This window comes from Monopterus albus, unplaced genomic scaffold, assembly GCF_001952655.1.
Source record: "Monopterus albus unplaced genomic scaffold, M_albus_1.0 scaffold318.1, whole genome shotgun sequence".
Classification (NCBI taxonomy): Eukaryota; Metazoa; Chordata; class Actinopteri; order Synbranchiformes; family Synbranchidae; genus Monopterus; species Monopterus albus.
Genome location: NW_018128198.1, coordinates 516709 through 541014, shown reverse-complemented (window position 1 = coordinate 541014; position 24306 = coordinate 516709). Strand labels below are relative to the sequence as shown.

General features: G+C 39.9%; 2 protein-coding genes across 4 annotated transcripts in view; both read right to left on the bottom strand.

Annotated features, from left to right (window-relative positions):
• Positions 1-4069: 4069 nt before the first annotated feature.
• sec22a (SEC22 homolog A, vesicle trafficking protein) lies at positions 4070-14181 on the bottom strand. Of its 2 annotated transcripts, none has more exons than XM_020624016.1 (7): positions 14007-14181; positions 12458-12668; positions 10054-10217; positions 9100-9279; positions 7757-7875; positions 6325-6387; positions 4070-5971 (listed from the first exon to the last, which is right to left on the bottom strand). In XM_020624016.1, the coding sequence occupies exons 2-7, from the start codon at positions 12637-12639 to the stop codon at positions 5771-5773; spliced, it is 909 nt and encodes a 302-aa protein (XP_020479672.1). In that variant the 5' UTR covers positions 12640-12668; positions 14007-14181; the 3' UTR covers positions 4070-5770. The 2 variants fall into 2 exon arrangements, with proteins under 2 accessions (XP_020479672.1, XP_020479671.1); XM_020624015.1 differs by having other exon boundaries at positions 13973-14179.
• Positions 14182-15974: 1793 nt separating this feature from the next.
• pdia5 (protein disulfide isomerase family A, member 5) overlaps positions 15975-24306 on the bottom strand; it is a 63725-nt gene continuing 55393 nt past the window's right edge. The window contains exons 16-18 of one of the 2 annotated variants that reach the window (XR_002276915.1): positions 22098-22232; positions 21080-21389; positions 15975-16034 (exon numbers count right to left, since the gene is read on the bottom strand). Coding sequence is in view for 1 of the 2 variants with exons in the window: in XM_020623982.1 (XP_020479638.1) it covers positions 21309-21389; positions 22098-22232 (216 nt within the window). In the remaining variant the exon portion in view is untranslated. Of the gene's footprint in view, positions 16035-20167; positions 21390-22097; positions 22233-24306 lie in introns of those variants that run through there. The other variant, XM_020623982.1, reaches the window with a different exon arrangement.

The window sequence follows — 24306 nt, the reverse complement described above, 5'->3', positions numbered from 1 at the left end:
GTTAGTCTATTGTCTCATTTTCTATGTTATGTCCTTTGTTCTGTAAATGTATTATTTTGTGTTGCAATAAAAAAAAAAACATGTACCGTGCTCCAGGGGAATCCAGCGTTGATGAGCTGATCATTCACTGTCCCATGGTGCTTCACGGGCCGGCTGATTGTAGGTTTACAGCCGCAGGCAAGCTCGCATGAACAAGCACAGCCTGGAGAATATGACCATTCAAGGAAATCCATAAACTATTGCATAAGACTTTACATAGTCGTTAATAAAAGTTTCGCCTGCAAGACTTCGCGAGACGTGTATAAACCGAGGTGCTTCTGTATAGAAGAACAACATAGGTACACCTCGGTTTTTGGGTTTTCAGTCACATTTCAGATGATAATTCATTGTTGTAACGTTATAGATTAGTCAGAAAACACAGAAAAGCATGCCATGAGCACTTTAAATAATTACAAAGTAGCAAATGTATATTTTAACTTTTACAATACAATAAAAATGGCACAATCCAGGCTCCATAAGTGTCACTGCTGATAATGGTGGAGCTTGTCCAACAGTGTGACTCAACGTGCACTTGTAATAGTTTTAGGACAACAGCTCTACGACATATGGGAGTTTGATAAACATGCAACACTTGGTAGAAAGATCAATTAAGTGCTGACTTTGGTCACAGGATTTAACAGTAAAAAAATATATAGAAATTACCACCAACCTTATCTTTTAAAAGTTGTGGGCTTTACTTTTAGTTTCCTGGTTGAAAGAATAAGAGAAACTTGGCACTTATTCAGAATGTTTGCTTTGAGCCTACAGGGTGGAAAGTCTGCAATAGTCTACTCCCATGGTTTCTGTTTAATGTGCTGTGCTGCTACACCCATTATCCTCACACACCACTACTACAACTTGGATTCTCATCCCATCTGACTCATTGAATGCAGTGCCATTCAACACCCAAGTGAGCCCCTTCTCCTGGCGTTTATTGTGCAGGAATGTGCCATTAGAAAAACACAAGAACTTAACAGATCAGAGACGAGTGATGTAGTTAAAAAGAAGAGAAACTCACCTTCTTGTTTCTGCAGCTGACAATGACATGGTGATACAGCATCTGTGACAAATATAGCTTCACAGACAAAAACCATGGGTTGTTTTTGTTGTCAAACCTAACTATGCTCTTTTTTTTATCAAATAAACTGCTGAGATGTTTCACAGCTACTACACCATTTCATCCAGATTCTTTTCTGTATAATCTGCCACTAATGAATTCAGATAAATACCGGTTTACACTGTGCAAGCTATTGTCTTTTAGCATATAATAGCAGAGCTTAAGGTCCTGCATAAGAGCCGTTTTTTAATTTATGCCAAGACTTCAGGCATACACCATGTGGCCAAAAGTATGTGGACAGCCTGTGGTTTTGGGCAAAGCCCCTCAGTTCCAGTTCAGGGAATTCTTATCCATAAAATATAGCTTTTGAATGACATACTCAACACTAACATCTGGGGGCATTGCTCCATTGTGGCTATATAGTGAGAAATAAAACCCGTTTAGTGAGAAACTAGCTTTTTTTTTTTTTTTTTACAGAAGTGTTTCAAAACCCCAGCATGTGCTGCCATTGTGCTCGTTTGCTCATGTGGCTCACCAACAGATGGCAGCAGGACCACATCACTTTGGTTATATGTGGTTCCTTTGTCTATTGACTTATGACTACTGGTTCTACATGATGGCAGAGATGGAAGGAAAGTGATCATTTGCTAATTAGTACCATGAGTGTTACTTCATCCATTACAGCTTAAATATCTATATTTATATAGAAATCAATTACCTGAGCCATTACCTCAAGAATAAATTAGGGTCTTGATTAATAGTTATTTCAATAACTGTGATATGCATTTTAGTAGAAGTGCTAGACTGTGATTTAAATTTCATTCAATTTAAATTAAGTATCTTTAGATAAAACTTGAGTTGAGAATTTGAGGAATGGTCACTAATGGGAAAAGGGCCACCGTAGCACAGGCAGCAACGACATTAGTGTTGACTTTTTCTTTTCTCAGCCGCATGCTAGCGCAAATAAAATTCTCCCGAGCCTCAAACCCAAAGATTTTGACCTTTCTGAACAACCTGCGAGCTCCTGACTTTGCCATAGAAACACTACTGACACTCTTTTGACATGTGGAGTTCAAACTGTGCTTCAAGTAGTCTACAGTTTACACCTGCAGCAACCATCTGTCATTAAAATCCACATACGTCCTGCTCAGGAGAAAAAAAATCCATCCCTATTCCTTATCTTGAGGAAATTGTTCCTTAAAGCGGCCACAAAGTGCATCAGTGACAATCATCAGAACTGTAGTGCCACTGCTGCTGAAATAAAAAGATAAAACCAAAAGTGCTTTGGTTGCCTCTGAATCATAAGGCAACCTGTTGCTTCTGGGATAAAAAAAAGACCACACTCAGCAGTTTCACTACATTTAGCAGTTGAAACTCCAGCGCTCATTCATCACAGGCTGGAGACGCCAAGCTAGAAGGTTAGGAGGATGTTTTTCTTAAAGTTGCCAAGTTAGTGGAGACTACAACACATTACACACTACAGCACCTATCAAAATAATGGAAATCACCAGTCACCAAATTGATTCGACACCTGTGGCAGACAGATCGGTGGCTTGTGTATGAACTTGCCTGGATGTAACTGGCTGATTATCATAAGTGAAAGCAGCAACACTGACATCCTTAGGTTTGTCACACTGGAAGTGCAAATGACATGTTCTGGCAAGATTTAGCTACAAGCACAAAGGGTGATGGTTTGATCCTTACTTACTACTATAAATAAGAAATTCAAACCATACCAGCCAAGCAGAAAGAATGCCAAATCAGTGTCTGTCTGTAAATCCCTCTTCTCTGTCAACTCTCTCCATCTGCTGAAAGCCACACCAAGAGAACTTTATAATCTAAATCCAACTCAGTTGGTTTCTTTTCTTCCTTCTCTTCAAAACCTTTCTTGATATTTTTCACGTAGCTTACTAGGCTGCACAATTGTCAGTAGAACTGAGGTGCCTTCAATTATTGACTGACAGCTGTGAGCTCCCACCCGTGATGGTGGCCTTCTCTGACTGGTTAAGAGTGTTATTCTGGCCAAAAACCTGCTGCCAGGCTGTTTGATGGGTCTTGACAGCAGCTCTTCCCATTAAGATAGGTTTTGGGGGATGTTTCTACTAAAAAGAATATCTGAGAAATACTACATACTGTAGCTTTAAATTATGAAGGACATGGACCTGAAATCCTTATTTGATTTTGCTTAATCTTTTGCATAATTACAGCAACAGCTCTCACTGAATCTCACTAAACCCAAACAAGCCTGGGATTAAAATACTATGCTCAATTTCTATGCTGCCTCTTTTTAAATGTTCAGTTCTACAGCTGAGCTCTGAGTCAACGAGTCCTAAGACAAGAGTAGATATGTTTTAAGTGGACTGAAGAGGACCTGATCACACCATGGAAAATCAATGCGTCCCCACGTGCAGGAGATGCAAATGGACAAAATTCAATTACTCCAGCCTCAGATGGGCTTCAAATCCATTTCCTATTTGCCATCAAACCCATTCTTTTCCCAAATCTAACACTGGCTATAACTGCTCATATAATTCTGTACACTAATCATGACTGGGAACCTCTGATTGGCATTAAAATAAAACAAATTAAGATGTGAAAACACACATGGCACACTGTCAGCAGTTCATTACTAAGTTTTAAAGAGCTGGAAAAGACTGCATTTATTTTCCACGCTTAGATAAAACTGATATAAAAGCCAGTGAAACAAAACCCTAACTAGTCTGCACCATATTGTGAAAAGAACTATTAGATCATGTAGGTGTGGTACTGCTGTTGGAAAGCAGACAACACTCAGAGCACAGTGATGAATCATATAAGGTCCCCTGATAGATCTGTAGTGCAGGTGCCAGATGGACATGGAGTAGAGCTTGTGTGGTTATACTCCTTTAAATGTTCACTTTTAACTCCGTCCACTGAGGCAGAATATTTAAAGATGATGCGACAATCGAGACAATTGTTGAGCTACTCATAAAGAACAATAAAGGCATGACTCAATTCTCTACTCTTCTCCATGTGTTTATTATTTGTTGGGATGGTGCAGGAAGCCAATAAATATTCCCATAATTCCCTGAACAAATGTCACACTGTCTAACAATGATGAATGCAGCATCTTCTGATTGTAATTATGTTAAATGTGAACACTGTGCTAATATCCATTACACAGGCAAACATAGATACAACCATATCTGAAGGGGCTCAGTGGGAGGAAAAGCAGGCCGGAGGCCACTGAAATGATATGGGCTGCCTCTGGCCTCCACAGCACAGGCAGCATCTTTACTGCTGCCAACACAGACCTGTTTATTAACATAGTCTCTTGACACTGGCACATGCTTGAGCCTGTGTGGGCGAGGAAGTAGGGTATGAATGCTAACAGACCGTTTGTGTCTACTGGAGCAGAAGTTACTCTGTGACAGCTACATATCAGCTTGTGCAGAAGAATTAAGCAATCATAAAAGAACAAATTAAACGACTGAAATCTGTATAAAAGCTTCATTATTAACGTCACTGAACAAACAGTTAATAAAGAGCTAAATTAAACTGTCTACAAAATGACAAATATCTGCACAGATGTCATCAATGGCTCCTGAATACAAAATACACAAACTGTTAAGAGGGCCACACACAAGGTAACACTGCATATTTTTAAACCAAGACCTAATGAGAGTCCTGCACTGGGTCGGGTACCCGTGGGTACTGGTGCATAAAGTGCATGCAACGGGTGGAAACCGAACAAGAATAAAACAGAAGAGATGGAAAAACACAACAGCTGAACAGTCCTGTAGTCTTTTTATGTTCATCAATTTTATGAGGCCAAATATTTCATTTAAATAAGTCATTTAAGACCTTTTGGGTTTTTAGCCGAGTTCAATGAAACAATTATGGTAAATATCAGAAATGTGTCCATAGCTCGAGATTCAGAAACTGTTAAATACTGAGTGCTGTCATGAAATGTCTCACCACATTCTGTCAGGCAACACACTGCATCTGACGTCCTTCAAAACACCTGCACAAGTTAGGAGGAGTTAGAAGGATCATTTGACCTGATGCTCTGTGACATCACATCTTTAGACTTGGTTACTTGTGCTTTGACATTTCCTGATTTAAATCAGAATTTTGCTCATTTTAGGTGTGTTTGGCTGCCTAATTATGTTTTGCTTCAATTCTTAAATAAAAAATGTACATTCCTAAAAGAAAGATATTTTAAAAAGTCCAATCTTTTTGTTGCTAGTCCTAAGAACAACTTGAGAGTTGAAAACATCTGGTTGCAGATTATATATGACAGGTTAATTCTAAACCTTTAATTCTGCAGATGCAGGGAAACTACAGAACTGCAAAACTGGGCTGCAATAAAATTCAATGAAAGTGGATAAAAATAACTTTATCAGCCAATGGTGAGAGTAGACAACACCCCAGTTCAGTCCAGTAAGATCCATGAAGAATTCAGGTGGTTCCAAAGTTTCCTCCAAGTCCACACTGGGATCTGTCCTCTGGTGCTGGGAGCGAGTGAACGCAACTCCTGTGGTGCCCCGTGATTTTTTTTGGTTTTTCATCCTGAACTGGGATTTTTCCCACACTTTATCCTCAGACTGGTCAATGCTGCCTCTGGTACATTGCCAGGGCATACATGAGACATCTGATGGAAGATTTGTTTGTCCGTCTTGTTTCAAGTATTTGTCAGACATTATAGTCTGGTGCTTTGCCCAGAGGTTGCCTCAGTCTGATCTGCAGGGTCATGAAGGCCCCCACCGCCACATGGAAGAGGATCTGCCACATGTTCCTCAGTTCATACAAATACATGTTGGACAAACAGATAAGTGCAAACGCCAAGAAGGACTTACTGTTCCTCCAGACAGAGAAGTAAGCAAACAGGTAGCACTGAAAAGAAAATGGCAGGGAAGAACTTGAGTGGTGCACTCATGTGACTGACAGTGACTGCATGTTTTCATCATTAATGTTCTTCACAGGACAATAAGTCTTTTCAGTGAAACAGAAACCTATCTGATAACTGTGTTCCCCCATCACTCTACCAATTTGTGATGCTCCATTCAGTACCAGGAACCGCACAAAAGGAGCTGATGAACACGTTTTAGAAAAGGTAGTGGGGGGGGGGAAGACACTGAGCTTTTGTTAATGTTAGTCTAGCTGACAGGCTGCTGGGCTGTAAAGTGCAGGTCTGTTAGTCAGCCAGTGAGCCAGTGATGGGCTGCTTTTACCAGACTATCACTTACCTGATACAGACAGGCTGCTGTCCCAAGGAAGAAGGCGATCACATAATTAAAGTCTTCGTCACTCTGCAGACAGGAACAAAAGGCACAGAGAAAATGTTGATTTTTAGCACGAGGGCTGTGCCATACTGCGTTGTCCATAATATACTAGTATAATCTCTCCCCATGACCCATGAAAAGAATCTGTCATATCACAATAGTGACGATACGCGTGATGATGTCAGTATACGTGCTGCAACGCGGTATCTCGTGAGCACTTACAAACACAGCAAGTATGGTGGAAGGGGGGAGCTTGCCCTTTAGAATAATTCATTCTGAAAAACAAGCTTCCTCTGTCATTTAGAAGTGGTTTGGCCTCAAGAGATCACACATAAATCAAACATTTGTGTTTGTTAGGTCAGAACCTTCTACAAAGGGTGGAAACGTACTGAGTTTGTTCCACCACCTCAAGCAAAAACACTGGCCAGAACACAAGGAAAGCCAGAAGTGACAGAAGAAAACAGATGTTTGACTGACAAGTAAGCAAACTTCTTTGATTCAGAAGCTACTGTCAACATGTTGGCCAGAGATAAAAAAGGTAAACACTGGAACACACTGACAGATGAGGTGGCATTTTGCTGAGCCAAAGATATGATGCCAGCCCAGACTGTTTACAAGTAGGGATTTGTGATTAAAGCTCATGTTCTTTTTTAGTCTCATTAATTTGTGTACTTTAGTGTTTAGTATTTGATGATGGTCAGTCTCAGGTTTTACTTTATGCATAGCTGTTTGCACAGCTTGTGGTCAAAAAGATATTGCTGAATAGTACTAATCCCATATCTTCATTTATATCGTTACTGTAAAAATACAGTTCAATATTGTGATATAGACTTTAATGTTTAGCACCTGTCAGTGTCTAGACAAAGCAACATGAAACCAATACAAGACAATTCAGAGGTTCCTATATTTCATTGTTGTCTCTTTAGTATCTTAACAGAATATATATTAAGGTCACATCTGACAGTTTCAAGAACAGAATGCACAGCATACAGCAAACTGACAAGCTTACGTGCTTTGGTTTAATGAATTCTACAAACCTTTGTGAAGGGAAAACTCAGATTCAGGTATTTGGCATTGGTTTTGTTGGTGATGACACCACTGTTCGACACTATATGATAACACAGTTGACAAAGTCTGATGGGCAGGAAACCCAAGAATCTGACTAGTTGTCTGACTAATCTAAAACACTATCTTGAAAACTAAATACAGTGAGTGCACACATAATGCCAGTAATCACTCAGTGCACATTACAACTGTTTGGTTGCTGTCCCAGATCTAATGAAGTAGCTTAAGTTTGTTGTTACAAATATGACAGCCATCCATAAGTAGGTAAACAGACTCTTCCCCTTTGAGAGACAATGAATCTGTTTGAATGCCATCTCTTCTATATCCTCACCTGTATTATACTCTCAATAGCGTGGACTCCTCGGAGCAGGTTAAGTCCTCCACAGAGGACACTGAGCACACAGGACACGATGCCTGGGAGAGTCACTGGCTCCAACATCTGTGTGGGAGCTGGAAAAGGACACAGTATTACAGACTTAGTTATAGTTGCCTTGGCAAAAGCATAAAAATAAAAAAAATAAATCTGCTACTATGTGCAGGATATCAGGATAGATAGACATGCCCAGCATACATTTTTAAATCTCTGACATCCAGAATATTCTGGCAAGGTAAAAGGAGCCATGAATCACTATTATCAGGTTAGCATACTTCATCCCCCAGGACAAAATGATTTATGCTCTCAGAAAACAGAGACTGGCAAGGGCAACCAACAGAGGGTGAACAAAGCGAAGTGAGCTGCCCTGAAGAGGATGTCAGGCAGAGCACAAAAAGCTCTAAGTGACCCGAAGCAGCATCGCTTAGCCTGGGGCAGCTGAGGTGTGACTGTGCGTACCAGAGGGTTGTTTACTGTGTGGGGCCTGAGCCACAGAGCAGTAGTGTAACAGGTTAACCGAGCCAAGGTACATCCGACTACTAGGCACACACTACCCTAGAGACTCATTGTTTTTCTCTGTTTCTCTCATTACATTTATGTTTCTACAGTTTTTATTGAAAACCATTTGGATTTCATAAAAGAAGCTAAACTGGTTTCAACTGGTTTTTATGGTGCCATGATTCCAAAGGTTTCCTGATGTAAAATACATGGTTCACTACAGGTTAAAGTAAACGATGCCCTCTCACAGTGAGGGCTGCTCAGAGAACGTTTCACATAACAAAGTGAAAAAATTAGAAGCTAATTATCCCTAAAGAACAATTATTAAAACTAACTGTGCTGCAAATGTTATTTTGTGAAATACAATTTACACCCATTTTTAATAAAAATGCAAAAATAAATGTCAATATTTCTTTTAGTCTTAAGTGTAAACGATGATCTTGTTCATCAAGTCAACTTTTTAATGTTGTACTTTAAGTGATCATTTCAGTGTGATAAGTTTTGGTACTGCACCTTTAAATATACAGTAACATGTGGAAGCAAATGCAGGTTTAACATGAGCTGGTCTAAAACCCAGCAGCTCAAATACAGGAAATCACCAGTGACCTTTCCATGTCACTGTATTACAAAGACCAGTACTACCAGTGTTGATAAAAACCAAGTAGTGACAGGAGGATAGGATAACACTTTGAGTAGTAAGTGTACTAAAATACCACCAGACTCTCATACTTGGATGAGGTATGTATGGGGGGTGTATACTGTACGTACTGTATGGATGTTTGCAGTAGCATCTCATGTCCTACCTATGCCCTTGTACTTCAAGGGTGTATGCACAGAAAATCCATTGACAGCCTGTAGGTCCTGATGGGACAGCTGATAGGGTGGTCGCAGCTTGATCTCTGTCTGCATGTCAGCCAGGTTGATCTTGGTGGACAGGGAACGAGGACTGTTGTAACGCTGTTTGGTCTTCTGGATGAACGTATCTGATGGGGAACAGTCAGCAAAACAACAAGGTGGCTAATGACAGACAGCAAAACAAGGGAGATCAACTAAATGTGAGAGCAGGACAGTCTGTCAATTCATTTGTTGTTAGAGCCATTTACAACACAGTATAAGGAATATATGCCAAACATTCTGTGGTTATTGATTTGCAAATGTGACAATTTGTTGTTTTTATATCATTATAAATTGAATATCTTTGGGTTCTAGACTTCAAAACTATTTTACCACTGTCTGACATTCACTAACATGTGATCTTGTGATGGATGCCTTCCAGACATTTTATTGACCAAACAACTAAAACAAATCACAAAATTATTAAACTGAATAACCAAGAATGGCAATAATCACACAGCTTTACTCAGGATACACCGTAAGGTTGGGATGTACTATTACTAGGATGTAATGGTGTGATCAAATGTTGGTTACTTATTTCTGATGCAACCACTTTCCCCAAACCCTTTTGTTTTTTTTTTTACATATAGTACAGTTGTTTTTCTGCCATTTCACCAGAAAACCTTTTGTTGTGCTCAGTTTTTTCAAACACAGGGGAAGAGGAAATATGAAGCATTTTAATGATAACAGGGAAATAAGCCAGGGCAGGTTGTTCAATCTATAAAAGCACCAGTAGCTATGTGTCCAATTAAAACAAGCTTAAACATGAATCGGTACACCTCATTTTCCCCTAGTACGTATGAAAAGTCACCATCGGTTTTTGAAAAAAGCATCACATCACACACTGACATCACATAGCTCACCAAATTCAATGAATGAGTAAGGCCGCACGGCGCTGTTGATTCGTTTAGTGTCATAGGTGACAATAAATTCCTTCTGTAGCTCATCCAGGAAGCAGAAGGCCAGCACACTGGGGTAGTTTGCGGAGCACACCATCAGGTATCCAACACCCAGTGAGCTTGTGAAACTGAAACACATGCACAAACACTGCTTTTCATGCACTTCACTTGACAGAAATCTGGGAAAACTCTAATTAGGACACCAAGTGAAATAAAGTGCGGGTTACTGGGAAAAACAAAATGTCACTTCTGATTCTGGTTGCTGCTCTAAAAAGCACAATTGTTTCACATTTGTGGCTAAAATTCACATATGCACGGCTAATTTAACACAATACTCATTCAAATGCACCTTGGGATACTCTCTTTCTTTTTTGGCCTTGCAGTGATAATTGATACACAATGGCCACAAATTTAATTCCCCAGACAGAAAGACTTCATTATCTGAATATCTCAAGTGATCAGCAGATATCACAACATATAAATAGATGCAGAACATAAATGTCAACACACTGAATAGAAACACCTGATGCTAGAGTATGAATATTATAACCAGAGCAAGTAAAGTTCATTTATAATGTAAAGCAGGCATCACAAAGCACTTCACAATAAAACATAGGAGAAACAGAAGATTTAAAGAGTCCAAAGTGAATTCATTTTAAAATGACCAATAACCCCGATAATATTTTCATATTTTGTCTGATGTGGAGAGGTGTTGTCAGAGACCTCTGTGATCCAGATTGAATGAACAGCCTAATAACAGTGCAGATATCACCTTCCAAGAATTCTGAGCAAGCCTCTCCCATCAGAAAAGGCCAAAGTCAGGGGATAGGAGCCCACAGCCGTCAATCAATATGTGAGCATGTGTCAACTACTCCCAGGCTTCAAGCTAGTATTAGCTGCTGGAAGACACTGCTATAACCGACTCCAGATTTCTGCATTAGCTGAGACATAACAAAGATGTGGATGAGGGGATGGGCAGAGTGTAAAGAGCAGGAAGAAGCAGGGAGGAGCAGAGTGGTCCTATAGGCTTTCAAGTCTCATGCTAGTACTAGCTTGAGCTCCAGAACTTGCACTGCACATTCCCTAAATGCTGTCAGATACAGTATATTCTAAAGCCCCATATACTGTAATAGGTCAAATATACTGGGCTTAAAATGATCAAAGCTGAAACTGTTCAGAATCAGTTTGTGAAACTGTAATTTACCAGTGGGGAGTAATTTTCATGCAGACCAGAAATCTCCTGCTGCTTTCAAGGCACAAATTTATACAGCTGCATGCAGACATACAAGCACCCCCAGGCAAAATGATGTTTTGGTGAATTCTGAGTGAAAAGAAGGAAGTACAACCCCTGTAATCCTCGACAGCCGTTGGCATCTTCAACATGTGCCAAGACAGCTTAAAAACTTCAAGTGATCAGTAAATGGGTACAGGAAGTGTTTATAAGCTGTGATATCTGCCAAAGATGGGGGTAACAGAATACTGACCTAATAAGTTGACCTAATGTTTGCACATGCCACAATTACTATTTATGTTTTCTGTTTTGGAAATGAAAGGTAACAGCACAATGACATACGAAGAACAGCTCATTTTAATGTCTGCTTATTGCAGGGGTTGCATTTATTTCTTTTTACTCCAAATATTAACTAAATATGGAATTTGCACATCAGTGCTCAAACATTTACATATACAACACTATATCAGATTAAGCTACAGCCTCACAGCATCATTGAGCAAATTAACTTTAAACCCTGCCTGCCTCATTCTGACCTTCACTGTCTTCACATGCTTCAAGCTCTCATTGATTAAAGAGACTCAAATCAATGGAGCCTCTGGTTGTTGACAGGTAAAAATGGCTCAGTGATGGCTGATTTAGAGGTCTGTCTTAATAAGACTAATGAGCTCCTAACAAACCACACTGGAGAGAGTTTCAAAGCATCTCTCTAAGCACCAGTGGGGCCTGACACCTCAAATGAAAGCCTAGCTGTCAAATCAATCAAATTGAAAGTGTTTTTCAATCAGAATTATGTTAGAGGGGTCAAGAAGAAGAGTAGGAAAACTGTCAGCAGTGAATTATTTAATCACCCATGGGCCACTGTGAATGAAGATGCAGAAAAATGAGCTACATCTGTATTTTATACCTTGCATTGAAAATATATTACACAGATGCATTACAAGTCAGATACATTCAAATGTTCCATGTTATGTGCAACTATATATGATGGTTTAATCTGGAGAATGCTGACAGTGACCCACATTTGCCAGAGCATCATAATCAGACATGCCTGTTTAATTTATGTCATTTTACATTAAGGGTCCCTTTAAAATTGCCAAACATCAGGAATTTAAATCAGCACCCAGTAATACCTACTTGACATTGTAGAGCCCAGTCTTAAGTGTACAGCGGTCAGGGAACTGGCCGAGCTTCTTGGAGAGACCTTTAAGGTGCCTCTTGGTCTCCTGAAGATCTTTGTCCTGTTCATAATCAGTGGATGCAGACAGAGGCAAGCCGTCCCCAACCCGAACCACAGAGGCAAACAGGACCACTGACATCTTACAGCTCTGGAAATCTCACCAAAGGCCTGCAAACAGCCAATTAACAGACAATTAACCTAATAAAACACTAATCATTTACTTAAGTAATAGATTAATCAATAACAAAATAACTGTTGCTTAAGAGCATATAATGCTATTCAAACCAATATGACCCAGCTTGGCCAGATTATACTGATTATAATGTGTGTTTCCCAGACCTTTTCCCTATTGGTCCCTTTCATGTGCTTTGCTTGCCTGCCTATCTCCTCAATGACCAATTTCATCAAGCGACCTGGCTGTAACCTCGCTGCATTGTGACTGTGAGTGAGATGTAGGTCGTCCAAAACCAGGTATTACTCCAAACCCAAACAAACCAAGAACAGATCAAAACATAATTAAGGGGACAAATATGTTTCATTTGGTGTCTGAGCTCTGAGAAAGAATGAAGAAACCTGTTATGTAATGAAATATGTGAGATCAATCCTATACTAGATACCAAAACAGCAACAGGACAAAGGAAGGGTGTGGATGTTCTTATAGAACAAAAACGGTATACTAAAAGTATCAGGCTATTTATTTTTGCTTTTTTGTTTGTTTTAGTTAGCAGATGTGTCACTACCCTGATTTACTAAAAATCTACGTATTACTCTTTAAATTAATATTAACTGCAGATGTTGTAGTAATCAATTATGCATTCGTGAGCCTGGGTTTCTGGGTTTTATCAACTTCGCTCCCCAAATTAAAACTGCCTGCTCTAATTATTGTAATTAACCAAATCTGTCAGTCATGTTAGAACCATGGACAGCGCCACAGTCTACATGAACGGGCGCTGTGAGGAAACGTTTGGAGGAATTATGTTGTGTTCAAGACACCTGCGCTGGCAAAACGTGATCATTTCATGGCAAACTCAAGAGTTCAACAGTACGACCTGGTTTAAATAACGCTAACTAAAGGACCAGGCGGCGGTTTGTCAGAGGACATACGTTCATGTTAGCTACCTAGGCTAATGTTAGCTAGCTAGGCTAACAGGCGCTCAATGATTAGAGCTAGCTTTATTTATCTGTCAACATAATATTCAGCTGAACGCTTGGCGAATTCACAAGTTTTGTGTTTTTAAAGGTTTCTCTGTAATGTGAGCAGACAACTTACATTGAATGAACACTAGCTAACTAGCTAAACTAACTAGAGGTGATTAGCTAGCTAACCACCGTTAGCAGCTATCCAAATTAGCATGATCACCAGCCATTTCCTTCTTGCCAACGTTATTAGCAGGGTATGGAGCTAATAACTAGCTACTTTACATACTTTGCAACTCAGGGCAATGTTAAAAGCAAACCCGAACAAGACATACCTCTGACAAAGTGAAATAGTTGGGTATTTAATACCTGGCCACTGAGTGTACAAGCATCATGTGGACATCTCTGATATTCTGCCTATAAGTAACAGTAATGAGCGCAGACGCAGCTAGCACGCTACAGACGGTAGTGATGATCCTTTATGTTTACGTGGCTGTTTCGCTGTGCATTGTGGGTAAAAACAGCCTCTCATCAGCATCATAGAAAACAACAAAACGATGTTTTGTTGGAGTAAATCAGCAACAGTTTGAATTCTCTTCAGCGTATGACATTAAAATGACTATTTCGAAATTACTCCCTAACATGCGAGTCGTCAGTGTGACGGTTCGCTGTGGCGACCCCCAAAACCGGGAAAAGCCGAAAGTGCCTTTCTTATTCCATAATAGTTAGCCTACTTTCCCCGACAATGCTTCTTCTGCAGTCAATTTTTCATTTGTTTATACTTGTCATTTTATTTTTGCACTCATTCACATAACTTGTGACTCATTGTCTCAATGCTCTAACGTGATTATATATATTTTTGGTATTTATTTTATTTATTTATTTTAGACTGACCACATTAACATCAGTTGTTAGGTCAATTTATTGTATTTGTGGGGTGCATTTACAGTGCCAGGAGTTTTTAATTTAAACCAAGTATAACTTTCTTATTATGAACTTTAAAAATAAGAAAACCATATAGCCAATTTTTTTTTTAGTATTATTTGTAGCTATCATTTGTTATGTAACCATGATTGATCTTTGATTATTCTTTGGAGTAATACAATCTTGATTAGGTTACACGCAGTTGTTATGAATTGAAAATCATGGGAATAGTTAAATCATTCATTATTTATACTATAGACATGCAGTAAATGGTGTGCATCTATATTCATAAATTTAATTTTTATTATGATTTGGGGCCAGTGGTAAAGTGGATAGCACTGTCACTTCACAGGGTTTGAACACTGTAGCTGACCTGGGAATTTCTGTGAGGAGTTTGAATGTTCTCCCCATACCAGCACAGGTTTTCTCCAGGTACACTGGCTTCCTCTGAGCCTTAGTTTCAAGAATCTTCTGAAATCTTTTTAATGTTAAAATAAAATGAATAATGAATAAAGCATACTCAGAGCCCGCCAAGCACACCTAAAATAGGCCATTCACTGGTAGCAGTATTTTCATCTATTTTTATACATTTCCTGTTAGAGTATGGACAAAAATACAATGAAAATAATAAAGGGATCCATAGTGGCCTCATCCTTCACACATACACATGCAATATCCCCAGTGCCACAGCAATGTGTCAGCCTGAAGAGACCTTCTCAATATCGTCACGACGTGTGTGTGTGTGAGAGAGAGAGGGAGAGAGAGAGAGAGAGAGACAGATAGGCATCCAGTGAAAGTGAATGATGGATTTCTGCTGCTGCTGACAACTTGATGAATAGCCACAGGTCTCAGGGAGTGTTTAGTGCACAGAATGTCAGGTGTGAGGAAGGCAGTGTCGTCATTCACAGTGGCAGAGTCTAAACAGAGGTGCAAACACATCAGCATTTAAATGCATCAGCACAAAATGTCTCTTTCCCAGGATGTCATCATTACACATTTCAAATTAAAAGCTCAGGAATTCTTGAGAATTATGACATATCTAAAAATATATGTGCAGTTATCTCTTAGTCCAACTGTGGGTTTTTGACAATTTTTCCAAGAAATTCATGAAATGTATTTGTGTCTTGGGTGAGAACCAAGATGATTCATTTATTACACCTCCCAAAACAAAATGAGTGATCGGCCAACATACACCCACTGCTGCTAAAAGTAAAGTTTGACCTTAATATGGTGCTAAATGCCATTCTGACATTAAAGTCTAAAATGCATTCCCTGTGAAATGCCAGGAATCATCCACCAAATTTCATGCCAGTGTGTCTGCTAACTGTTCACATATCTCTGGACCAGAAGGACAGCCAAACAGAAAACTGACAGACACTGCCATTCAAAGCACATTGATCTGATATTTGTTAAAAGTCAGACAGTGCTTACGAATAGAACTCCGTTTAGTAGTTGAGGGGAGCGTGACTCAGCCTGTGAAAACAATAATAACAATATCATCTTCGGTGACTCTGGGGGAACGTGGAAAAAAAAGAAACACACCATTTGACATTTTAAGGGCTGATGAATTTTCTGAACTATAATTTACCAATTTTAATTACAAAAATATCACAAACAAGATAATGTTCTTGACAGTATTTACTGACAGCTCTTTTAAACTGCAGAGAGAGTGAACAGATGATTCTTGATTACTGCCTTGTAAGAAACAAGCTGAAGAAAGTCTTTACTCCAAGGTCTGTTTGTTTCAGTGACTTCTGGTGTTTGAACAGATTTGTTCCAATGTCAGCATATTGAATAGCAACAGGATAGAACTAGAAAAGATCAACTAAATCAACAAGAAGAGATTCAGTGCATCTGAAAAATAAGAATAAAAATAACATAATGCTGAGGCAGGGATGCAGAGTTGAGACAGAGGACAGGCAGGTAAATGAAGACAGAGTATAGACTGACTAAAATCTTGAACAGCCCAAAACACAATTATTCAAAAGGTAAATGGCTTCTGTTACGGGCAAATGAATGAGCAGATCCCTGACTTAGTATTAACAACCCTCTGCCCTTCTTTTCTTATGCACATTTTCCACAGGTTAAAATGCTCGTCACTCCCCTCCAAGAAAACCCAGTAATGAAACAAAGCCCCCAGGCATAAAAATTCTCCGCCCCTTTTAAAATCCTTTAAAGTGAAATTGGGTTTAGGAGGGTCTTTCTGCCTCTGCATGCATTAATCAGCCTGTTCCGGCTCAACTCAACACTGCATGCATCCCAACAACAGTGCTTTATCTAAGCAGACATGTAGACTGCAAAGACGAAGTCTCAGTCACTCCTCATCTTAGACCAAGCCTCCACACATACCTCAGCCCTACAAGTTTTTTTTAACTCATAGTACCTGACATACCTGGCATCTTAGAAATGCAGAAGTTCAGGCAGTGAAGCTCTGACAAGTTTTACCGTGGTCACTTTTAGGTCCAGGGCTATTTTCTAGGCATTTGTCATTATAAAGCCATCAATGTCAGAGTGTGTCTTGTGGGCCATTTATTTCTGAGATGTAGAACTGAGAAGGATGCCAAAATAAATGGGCAGAAGCTGCATCTACCATCGGTCCAGCAACCCAACAAGGTCAACTTCTGTTTATTTTATTGTGCCAACAGTGTAGCCTACTGTAATGCACTCCTGATTGGCTTCCCCAGTAAGACCATTAGACAGTGCAACCCATTCAAAATGCTGCTGCCAGAATACTGACAAACACCAAGAAAAGAGAACACATTACTCCAGTCCTTAGATCTTTGCACTGGCTTCCATTCAAATACAGAATTCAATTTAAGGCCTTATTGTCTACAAATCTGTCAGAGGTCTAGGCCCATCAGAGATATCTTAGCCGAGTACAAGCCTGATTGGTGTCTCAGATCTGCAGGGACCAGTCAGTTACTTGTGCCCCGAGTTCGAAAGTGCTTTTAGCTATGATGCTGACCACGGCTGGAACCAATTCGATTAGAACTTAGATCTGCCTTAACTGGAGCCACTTTTAAGACTAAGGTAAAGACTCTTCTTTTTTCCACTGCTTTTAATTCATGGATCTTAATTCCACCCAAACATGCCCTCTGCTTTTAATTTTGCTTACCCATGATTTGTTATTTACTTAGCATTTATGTTTTAATCTAATTTTTATTGTTCATCTATATATGCATTTTAATGTTTTGTCTACCTGTGTGCATCGTTCTAAGCACTCTGAATTGCCTCTGTGTATGAAAACGTGCTATATAAATAAACTTGTCTTGCCTAGTACTTTTGTAAATGGTAAATGGACTGTACTTTTCTACTACAGCACTCAAAGTGCTTTACAGTATTTGCCCATTCACACACACGGATACAAGGCAACCAGGAGCAACTTGGGGGCCAGTGTCTTGCCCAAGGACACGTAGACTAAAGTGCCAACCCTGAGACAACTCACACTACCTAGCTTCAAACATGTCCTCCCACTCTTGGCAGTCACCAGTGGCAGAAAACAAATGAACATAACGTGTCTAGAATGTCTGCTTCTTCTTCTTGTTGTTGTGAATTTTGCCAGCTTTCAACACAGGAAGCGTGTCGTTCAGAATACCACAAAGTTTGATTGCCTATTAATTCCCTATTAAATGAAAAAGACCGGAGCTGTCAGCCATGTTAGCTGATCTGTACCAGCACAGCGCTGCTTTGAGCTAAAAGCTGACATCAGCATGTCAACATGTTTCTGTTCAGCTGGTAATACCAGTATACAGGCGGGTAACAAATTAAAGGATAATCCTGAACAAATAAGTGGAGAAACATAATGAATGCAAATTCTGGGATGGTTTGGGTCCACGTGTCCCCCTCAGAAGGACGGGTCACTAACTGTACAACATTTTGTTAGCATGAAACAGAATAGTCAAGACTGATAGGAAACTCAAGAGCTTTGCAGTTTTGGTCACAATTCGTCCTATGGGGGACATAAACGTGTGTAGCAAATTATATGGCAATGCATCACAGTGGTGGACCAGCTGACGACCCGTCCCTAGAGCCACATCCCCTAATGGGATTTAAAAAAAAAAAAAAAAGCAGAAATGCTAAATTGTATAAAAACAAGTGAAAAATACTTTTGAAAATGTTTGACTTTATTCTGTTTTGTATCACGAGGTCCTAATTTGTAGGGGGAAACTGTACATATGACCGGGCACAGAAAAATCAACAAAGACAACAATGACTTCTTTTATGACAAATTCCCACACAATATCAATACGTTTTGATAAGACAGATGTAGTCTTTCTATTAGTCGACAAATGTGTGATGTCCTTGTGGAGGCATCTAAAGAAAACGAATGGATACAGCAATCAGCAGTGATAGTTTCCCCCGAGAGGAGGATGAACACCTAATTACAGCCATATGTCAACACCTGACAGTATAAAACTCTCTTTCAAACTGCTCTTGCATACCAAAAAATATTAATGGTCATACTGAAGATAAAGTGTTTGGTGCCAGCCAGAACCTCTGATACGGTCTCACTTAGAAGTAAGAGCCACAGTGCATCTGGTGAGAAACAGTCAGTATCGTCTACTGACAATGCATCTTATTCAATACACGTTGTCATGATATAGCACAGAAAAAGGACCATTTCATCTTTTTTTTTCTTGGAATACAAATGTAAACTATTTATTTTGGTGACATAAGAGCTCAAAATTATTCAGCTGGAATGCAAAATTACAAACAAGCTAGTTCCCTTTAATTGTGTTTCACTATCCCTGAGAACCATATTCATAAAGTCTTGAATGATCAAACAAATTCAGCTACAGATGAGCCTTTATGTGTTTATGGCAGCTGAGGAATGGGAGTTGAAAACATAGTATTAAAAAATGCCACAGAGGTCATGATATGGCCCAGAATCAAAGATGATATTATGCTGAAAGAATAATGGAAGGCATGGAAGAACCGTGTCCGCGCTAAGTGAGGCCAAGGCATGGGGAGCAGATACACACCAAGATAAAACTGACCAGTGCTGACTGGTTTTTGTTTGTGGTGGAAACGTGGGAATACCCTTAAAAGACTGGACTATTCCAGCATCTCCCTAAACAAGGCGAACAGTGGGATTCTTTAGTGGAAGATTCATGTTTTGGAGATTTTAAGATCAAGACATAAAGGCCTGGATGACCTGTAACTTCTTACTTCTAAACTCTGACAAAACTGAAGTCATTGTGCTTGGGTGACCCTGAGCCTTCCCTTAGTTATGCTGCTATAGGCCTAGGCTGCTGGGGGGCCCATGATGCTCTGAGTTTCTTTCCCCTCTCCTCTCCTCTCCTCCCCTCTCCTCTCCTCTCTCTCCCTATGCTTCTATATGCCACCATTACACATTACTAACTTTGTGTCTCCTCTTTCCCGTAGTGTGTCCTCTCTCTCTCTCATAGTGTCTCCTCTCTCCCGTAGTGTGTCCTCTCTCCCTCCCATAGTGTCTCCTCTCTCCCGTAGTGTGTCCTCTCTCTCTCCCTGTACCTTTCTGCAGGTTGCCCTGGCCCTGGAGCTCTAGTGCTGCTCAAGGGGGATTTGTTGGGTTTTCCCTATGTAATAATATTGATAACAGTAAGGTCTAGACCTTAGTTTGTAAAGTGTCCTGAAATGACTTTGGTTGTGATTTGGCGCTATACAATAAAATTTGATTTGATTTGATTTAGAACATACAATATTTAGCCACCGTACTTGAACTTCTCCCGTGCTTATGTAAATGAGCCCTACCTTTGTTACATCACTAATGAACCCTGATGAATGAATAACAGCGGATGTACAAGATGTAAAACATCACTGCAGCTGTGAATGTTAATGTCTGGAAATGTATGAAGCATGAAAATGTCAAGGGCAATGCGGAGCAATATTTGGTATTTTGTGTTGTTTGTTTTCTTCTTCTTTGACTTGTTTACTTGAGGGAACTGCTGGAGCACCAGGCCTCTGATTCCCTTCCTCTTATCATTTTCTGTTTCTGCAGTTCCACCTATGTTTTAAACATCTTTAAGGCCACAGGTCTGAGCAAACACAAATGTATAAGTCATTTCTAAAACTGTGAAAGCCTGGAACCATACAGAATATTGCACCTTTGGCTACAATTTCACCTATAATACTTGATTACCGACATCAGCACATTTTGCTGTACAAGTTTTGGGCATTTTTAGATGATCGTGTTAAATGTAGTTATCGTTCAACTGATCTGTGAAGATAACTAAACAATATTCTGGATGGTTCCGGACCTACGACATAAAGATTCTGTACAAAAATACTGAAAACAACACGTATGTGTCAACAATCAGCATGTGTCTCTTCCAGAGACAGAGCAGGGCTGAAGGGACTGGATTAGGGCCCCAATGCAGTGCCAGGTGGTGCAGCGTCCATCTTTCACAAATGAAAACCACCACCATGGCTGTCCGTCAGTCACACAGGGGTCAGTATTGCATAGATACAGTAACGGGGTATAGCTTTTCACATATGCAGTCACAGTGTTTGGGCAAGAAAAAAAAAAAAAAAATCACCTTTTTGTCTGGTTTTCTCTGCCCATCAGGAAATCTGTGAAAAAAGAAGTCTCAAGTGGTCGGTCTGACTGTAGGTACTCTGTTGGTATTATTACAAATGTGATCACCGTGGTATAAAAATATTTCCATTCGCTGAGGTCAAGTCTCCCATGTCAGTGCTGATATGGCCCTTTCCAGGGTCAAGGGTCACAGTGCAATGACAAACTGCAGTGCAACCTGCCCACTGCCCTCAGAGCTCCTCCTTCCTCTTCCCAACCTTTTCTTGGTCACGTTCTCTTAGGCCGCGCATGAAACCTGTGAACCCCACCTCCTGTGGAGAGAGCGATAATTAAAGCTTTAGTGATTATTTCGTACCTTGAAATGATTTATCAAGCTTGAATGTGTTTTTTTTAATCCAACAGGAATCAGAGTGTTGTTGTTAAACAAGATGTCAACTGGGCTCGACAAAACAGAATCCAAATATTCAAATGTTACCAAGTCCACAGTCGGTCTGTGTCGCCTGATTCTGATTTGGTTTTGGGATATGACATCTGTGTCAAATCTTTACAACCCTGGTTCTTCAAATAGATGCTTTTAGTAACATCCAGGTTGTGTCCTCAGTTCTCTCAGTAGTTTCTGCCTGGACACTGCTGCCGTTTTATTTCACTGTGATCGTATGTTGTTGTTCAACAATGTAGCTCGATTGGAGAACATACCTGTGCACTTGTTGGGTAGTAATCAAAAACCTGGGTAAGGTGTTCATATGCCACAGTAGACTAGGTAATACTGGAGTACCCATATAGCAAATGTGTTCCTTGAAAGTACTCATCCAGGCCTAAGAGTCTGGAAAAGTTCAGTTCTCTCAGCATCATTAATGGCAAGCTTGTGTATTTAACATGCGTAAACCAGTTGTAAGCTTTAGATGAGACCAATAAAACCAGCTTGCTTTACTGCCTAAGCAGATAAGGTGGTTAAACATTCACTGCATGTTCAGGGTCAGTAAATGACATAAGTAAGTGAGAGATGTAGTGTAAATTACCCCACGGTCTCCATTATATTTTTCTACAAATTTGCCGTAGTTGTAGTAATTGAATGTCGGGTAACCCTCCACCCCTTCCTGCTTGCACAGCTCATGGTTCTGTCCTTTTGTACAGTCTACAGCGGCGTACACAATCTGAGGAAGAAGAGAAAGCAGTGAGCAAACTACAAAGCAACAAGGAGCTATGAACAAATAAACATCATTACTAACCTAATGGAATGTAAAAACATATACAGTTCATTCATTTTAAGTCATCAAATCTCAAAGCCAAAATAACAGCATGCAGTGTATGTGGGTTACAACGCCCTAGAAAACCTTCTTTAGTCTCAGTGTAGTTTTATGTGTTAAGAATAGTTGTGTATCTGATATTAAAAACAATGCAGGCACTCGTTTATCCCACATGTGAATGTTAAAGCTGTGAGATCTGCAACATCTTTCATCTCCTAAGAACTTATGAAAGCAAGTTTACATACAATGTGCTTCCATGTTTTATTTTAGAGACGCACCAATCTGGTGACTCGATTCAGTGGCACAGAGTGTGCAGCGCGTAGCGAAGTTCATGCTCATGTCTATAACAGCCGCGTGTTCACTTGTGCATTGGAAGAGCTTGGTGAACAAAAAGCACACAGAGGAGCTCACAGAAACACCTTGGAGAATACTGTGTCCAACACTCCGACAAATAGTACACAATGAGGGAACTGCCGGCTACACATGAAACACATACAGTATGTACACTATATGTACAGTGCATCCAGCAGTAAAACAGCAAATACGAACGGCACACACTTCAAAAAGGACTGTGCACTCAGTAGTAACAGACATTCTTCTGTTCCACCTGTTTATATTTGGAGAAGCACAAATATTGCGCTTCATTTTTAATTGCATAACTTTATTACAATTTGCTTATGTGTATTCAGTCACTCTCACCATGAGCAGCTTCGACACATTCTCCTCATCCACATTTATACCACTAGCTTCATCAAGGTCACACAACATGCCTGATGCATCTCTGTTCAGCTAAACCATTTGGAGTGGGTGGGAGCAAACAAAATTCCAACATAAAAACAAAAAGGGAGATTTATGTTGCAAGGCTGTTGCACCGATTAGTGACAAGCTGTCCCAATGAGGCGTAAATGCCGCCTCACTGATATATGGCTCACTCATCGTGTCCTTCTGGACAGCTGAAATGTCACCCACCCTCAGCGTTCAGCACATTGAGCTTGTCAGTCACTATCAAATAATCGCTCCCTGTCCACATGTCAGCTTGAGCTGAATGTGGAAATGACAGATATGTTATGGAAGGAAAGCATATTAGTCACTTTCTCTGTGCATCCTACCATGAAGTGACACTCAAAGCCTCTTGTCCTAATTACAAAATACAAGTGCCTCATTTTTTTCTTATGCAAATACAAATACTCAGATGTTGAAAATTTGCACAAGCTCCAACATTTTGTTAGATGAGCACAGCAACAAAGACATCTGAAAACACCGAGAGGACAGGAAAGAAATAGTCTTGTACACAGTGGGGAACACAGAGCCCATAAAGGGTTATCCTTGTTCTATGGTCTGTTAAAGTAGACTTCAATGTGCTTGAACAATGACAGGATTTCACTCAGCTGCTGCCAACTGTGTGTTATGCAGCAGGACTGATGCGCTTCACCTTTGAAAAAGGCAAAATAGTCTAAATAAATTTGGCTGACAAAACAAAATCATCCTGTTCTATATGCAAATTGCCAGTCTTTCTATATTTAACCACATCTGAAGTAGGATAGTTTGAGATAAGCAGCTGTAGAAAAGAGGGATATAATATAAGATTCCATCAACTTGTCTCATCTCTGTTTAATCAGAGTTGCAGTGAACTAACAGGAGAAAATGAAGTCATAGTGATGTTGTTCTTCAAAAGGTCCACAGCCAGTTCCATTATTAATCCACGTTGATGGAGGACCACAAATCACGAGAGAGAGAGAGAGTCAGTCAACTCTGTAGAATAAGTAGTACTGTGACATACATATACTGCCTTTTATGAAATTACTGGAACAGATTACTCCCCATTGTGCTCAACTACATCACAGGAACACACTGAATTAACACAGCAGAGGACTGAGGCAAGAACACTACTGTCAGAAGACAAAGCAACAGCTAAATGCAGCTAAATGAACCAAAATTCAAAAAACAAGTTCATAGTTCACCTACAAACTTTCTTTAAATA